A 5,000-nucleotide genomic window follows, 5' to 3' on the forward strand; every position below is an offset into this window, starting at 1 on the left:
GAGATTCTAGTAAAAAGTATAAGCATTTTTCCTCTTTCCTTAATATCAGTCATAATAATCAGTACACTTGCAGGATCTAGCTGAAATTTTCCTTATAGAGCTTCATAACTAAAAGAAACAATGAAAATTACCTATCAAATAATAATAACATCCAACAGCAAACCATGACAAAGCGCTCTCTGGGTAGAGGTCAACAAGTTTGTGAGCCAGAAGAAACAGACCTGAAAAATAAGTTATGATTATTGGCACACATTCTGGTCAGTTCTGACTTATGTTATACTTTTACAAATATTTCAGTAGTCTACATATTAACAAACTTTTCAATAATTGAAGATCACTTGAAATATGATTCTATCAACCCAATCACATTAAATGACTTCTTATCATGTCATAGCAGACCAGGCCAAATGGCAGGTGACAAGAACTGATACCATATGCAGTTAAGCTTGTTCACATGTTTGATCTTTACTGTGGTCAGTGAGTAGATACAGTCCCTGAAAAGTATGTTTTAGTCTTTTTTTCAAGCTCTTTCCCTAAAAAGTCATGTACACTGCATCCAAAAGCATTGAGAAAATGATAAAGGTTCTGTGTGTGAAGCCTGGCATGTGGCTATGTAAGGCAAAGAGAAATCCCAATGCGAGTGGGTTAATCAAAATCCAATACAAGACGAGGTCATAAAAGCACAATCAAGAGGCACTCACTGTTCGACTGTTTTAACTCCACTAAGCAGGAAACATGAATAGGCAGACACTCTGTATGGTAGGGGTCTTTCTTCAGTACTCTGGAAAGAGGAATTATTCTTTATATAACCTTTAGTTAGTACTTGAACCCCTTGTAAAATTCTGGTCTCATTTCCTTTTCTTCTGTAAGATCTGTTATAAGGGGAGATAGATAGATAATACCTGTTTTTTTTAATCCATTGAGGTAACAAGAAAAATGAATGACATGGAAAAATTCTCACTAGAAATAACCTATTGCCATTTGAGTAAGACCATTTAACTATTCAATTACTGTCACTTATCTTTTGGGATTTCAGATCTTAAGAAATAAGTTTCTAATCTAATTAAGATTCCAACCATTCAACATCTATAAAGAGCGGAAAATAAATTACACAATCATTGTAATTTGCAGCAAAAGAACATCATCCAATGACAGCATCTTGTAGAAAAATCACAGACACAATAAAAGCAATAAATAGTAAAGAAGACCAATACAAACTCTTGTGTTAATCGATGACACTGTGCAAAGTTGCAGTTGTAGTAGAGCTTTTCAGCCTGTGCTGTAATGAAGTCAGCATTCGTTGCCAGTGGAGCAGCGGGCTGTGGCAATGGCGTACTGGGTGAGCTGTATTTATTGGTTCTTGTTTCATATACTGCCAAGACCACAGCACTTTCTGCTTCACTGCAGGTTCGAGAGAGGGGCAGGGAGGACAGCAGGTCTTTCTCTGTTGAAATAAATAAATAAATAAGAATAAAAATAATGTGAACATAATATTCAACACATCCCCCATTATCATAAACAGGTAAAAAAAGAAGAAAATTTGCAAAACACTAGAGAACTGCATGAACAACAAAAACAGTAACTGACTTACAACAATTTCAGAAAGTGCATAAAAAAAGTAAATGAGCACACATTAAAGACTAAACATGCCTACTGAGACACAAAGAGGAATAGACAGGAGACCAAGCAGGCCATTGCATGAAACCTGTTACAGATAAACCAAAAAATAACATCAAAGTGAAAAGTGAACTGAATCATCAAATATGGGAAAATCAAATCCTCTTGCACCTCAAGAGGACCATTAAATTACTAAATATGAACGAACCTTCCTTCACAGTTAGCATGTGATGCTGCGTAAGTGCATGTATCGCCTCATAACAAAGTGGATCAGCCTGCACTGCTGCTCTGAAGCTCTCCACAGCTAATGCTCGGTTGTCACTAGCTTCATATATATAACCTTTCAATAAATGTGTTGAGCAATCAATCTAAAAAAGGAGGTACAAAAATTCATTACAATCTGCATCATGAGGATATAATATTAGAAGTAAATATACATTATATATAGAGAAATCTTTTACTTCACAAATTCAAATGTGAACTTGCCGACATTGTGTCATCGATCTCTGGAACAGCAATCGCTTCCCCCTCAGTTTTGATGCGAGACACATTATTGTTCTCACTGCGCTCCAAGATGTCAAGCGCAGAGTGATACTCCCCCACCTCATAGTAGCAAAGTGCCACCAGGTATCGACAGGTGGCATTCTGCAGGTAAGGGAGAGGAAATTAACAGGGTGAATTTTTCTTTCTACAAATCATAACAAATAAAAGAAATATGTAAAATAATCATAGAATAGAAACAGGTTCTTCAGGCTGATCTTTCTATCTGTTCTTAAATTGAACATTTTTTGCTTGAGACTCCGGATTGCTCTTTGGTTCATAAACCCAAAGAAGCTTGGATTCCATTTAATCGACTCTAGTTTCAGACTCAAGCCAGGGATTATCACCCTTCTGGTTTGCCTCAGCCTGGGTACTAATTTAGTATTATTACACAGTTATTCGAACAGTAAATCCCTTGAAACACCATCCCAGGGAAGAGTAATAAACATAAACAAAATGGGAGTCTACGCAAATCGTGGTAGCGCAGGAATCAAGGCTTTATATGACCTGTGGAAACCAGACTTGAAGCTTTGTTGGCAGCTCTCTGAAACATAAATCTCTGAGGATATCACTTCAAACAATGCCATTCCCAGACAATCAAAAATAATTCTAGCTCCAAAGAAACTACCAATAACAAATACAACAGACACACACAAATCTCCCTTCCAAATTGATGAAAAAAACAAATTATGAGAAATCTAATACCCTTGTGAGTTTGTGGCCGTTGATCAACAGAATGGCTCGATGATACTGCTTAGTGAGGTAGTAACTCTGCGCTAACCAATACACGTCTGCAGGAGATCCATTGCTCAGGCTAACTACTTTGTCTGCCCAGAAGACTGCTGCTTTGTAGTGGTGCTGTAAAATAACGAGAAATTCTTCCTTTAGGTCGTAAATAGAAACATATATCATTAATAACTTAGTTACTTAAATTCATGTGAACAAATAGAACTACAGTAACCTAAATTTAGGGAAAACTGAAAATTATCCTTCAGTGCAAATGTTGATAAAAGTATATGAAAGTTCAATTCACAAAATGTCTAAGTTCTTTTATTGCATAATCAAAGAAATAACATGGCTCAAAAAAAAATTATAATAATAACTTCAAGGAATGGCTAAAGAAATACTTTTTTCACAATACAACACATTAATTGTCCTTACACATAGATGGCTTCAAAAGTACTTATTCACCAAAGAGTCAGTAACCAGTTCTACCTATCTCACCCTCATGGAAAAATTTGGCTCAGGGCAAGGGTGACGGGAACTAGCTGTCATGAGAATTTCAGCTGAAGGCCAGGGTGGTGGGAATGGCTCACCACAAGTACACAAAGTTCTTGGAGTGTGATTAGGCTCAGTGGGCATTTAGGAAAGGATTTTTGCATTATTTCCATTGATAAATGAGTGTGGAATGTACCACCCAAGAGCCATGACTGGGAGAGAACTGGCTTCTGGGAGGACATTATTTCCATGTTCAGCATCATAATCTTGTCTACTGTGACTGGCAGCACAGATTTTATTACAGAAAATTAAATATTACGAAAAAACGAAGACACAGATAGTAAAATGTTACTAATTGTTATTACTACTGCACTGAGTTATGGACTATCTAGAGAGATGATATGTAGTTTGTGCAAAGAAAGCAATCATCTGGATAAAGCAAATCAAATGACAAATATACATGTTGGGAAAAAAAAAAAAAAAAAAATCAACAGAAAGAAAAGAAAAGAGAAAAGAAAAGAAAAGAAAAGAAAAGAAAAGAAAAGAAAAGAAAAGAAAAGAAAAGAAAAGAAAAGAAAAGAAAAGAAAAGAAAAGAAAAGAAAAGAAAAGAAAAGAAAAGAAAAGAAAAGAAAAGAAAAGAAAAGAAAAGAAAAGAAAAGAAAAGAAAAGAAAAGAAAAGAAAAGAAAAGAAAAGAAAAGAAAAGAAAAGAAAAGAAAAGAAAAGAAAAGAAAAAAGAAAAGAAAAATGCAAAGAGGAGGTACCATGTCTTGTCACTGCACAAGAGTATTTGTATGTGCCTGTCCTATAAGTTGTATACTTGTCAAAGTGGCTGCTCAAGTAAGCCTAATGCCCATATTTTGGGCCACGCACAGGCAGTGAAGCTTCCAGATCTCTAATATCACAGTACATCTTATCTATATCATATAAAACTTTGAAAGAGCTGGAAACCGTTATCTATTATCTATTTTAGATACTTATTTGGAAATCTTAATTAGAAAATTTGCTTGCTATTTGATAATGAATGAATAAATATTCAGATTGCTTATAAACCACAGATCACAAAAATAGAAGTGCTGGAGTTTTCTTCTCACTCTCTACTATTCATATATAGGCGTGGTTCAATTGGCCTAGTGTATGTGCTGGTCTTGCTGTGCCCATAGCTATCTGGGTCGTATTGCATCACTTTGGTGCAAAATCTGGGGGCTGAGGGGAGTCAGCGATAACTCAACCTAGAGCGTTCTTTTTATTCAGGTATCTTCAGACTCTCCAGGGTGCAATCAAAAACTGTTGTCTGTAATTCGCTCAAAGAAATTATCAATATCATTAGGAATCTATAATATCAAAAAAGGCTATATTATAGATTTTAAGTAAAACATTTAGTTATTTATCACAAAATTTGTCATTTTTTATTACTAAAATCAAATACACAAGAAAAGGCTAATTTGAAACTGAGGATCTACACTTGTGTTGACGGTCCATCAGACTAGAGGTAATTTTAAATCAGGAAATCGGTTTCCGTTCTTCTTTCTTCCCAATTTGGAAAACACTTAAATATTTGCAGTGACGCCGATCTTGAGTTGCAACGATAATGATTTTTACTCCCATCCAATTTTTCTTCTCGCA

At 35.3% G+C, this 5,000-nt stretch overlaps 1 protein-coding gene across 1 annotated transcript in view; it reads right to left on the reverse strand.

Annotated features, from left to right (window-relative positions):
• Positions 1-5,000, reverse strand: part of Cdc16 (cell division cycle protein 16) — a 9,235-nt gene that overhangs the window by 2,819 nt on the left and 1,416 nt on the right. Inside the window, exons 2-7 of the mRNA XM_070135790.1 lie at positions 2,863-3,015; positions 2,104-2,262; positions 1,826-1,985; positions 1,219-1,444; positions 702-781; positions 132-221 (exon numbers count right to left, since the gene is read on the reverse strand). Coding sequence (XP_069991891.1) covers positions 132-221; positions 702-781; positions 1,219-1,444; positions 1,826-1,985; positions 2,104-2,262; positions 2,863-3,015 — 868 coding nt within the window. The remainder of the gene's footprint in view (positions 1-131; positions 222-701; positions 782-1,218; positions 1,445-1,825; positions 1,986-2,103; positions 2,263-2,862; positions 3,016-5,000) is intronic.

Source organism: Penaeus vannamei, chromosome 21, assembly GCF_042767895.1.
Source record: "Penaeus vannamei isolate JL-2024 chromosome 21, ASM4276789v1, whole genome shotgun sequence".
NCBI lineage: Eukaryota > Metazoa > Arthropoda > Malacostraca > Decapoda > Penaeidae > Penaeus > Penaeus vannamei.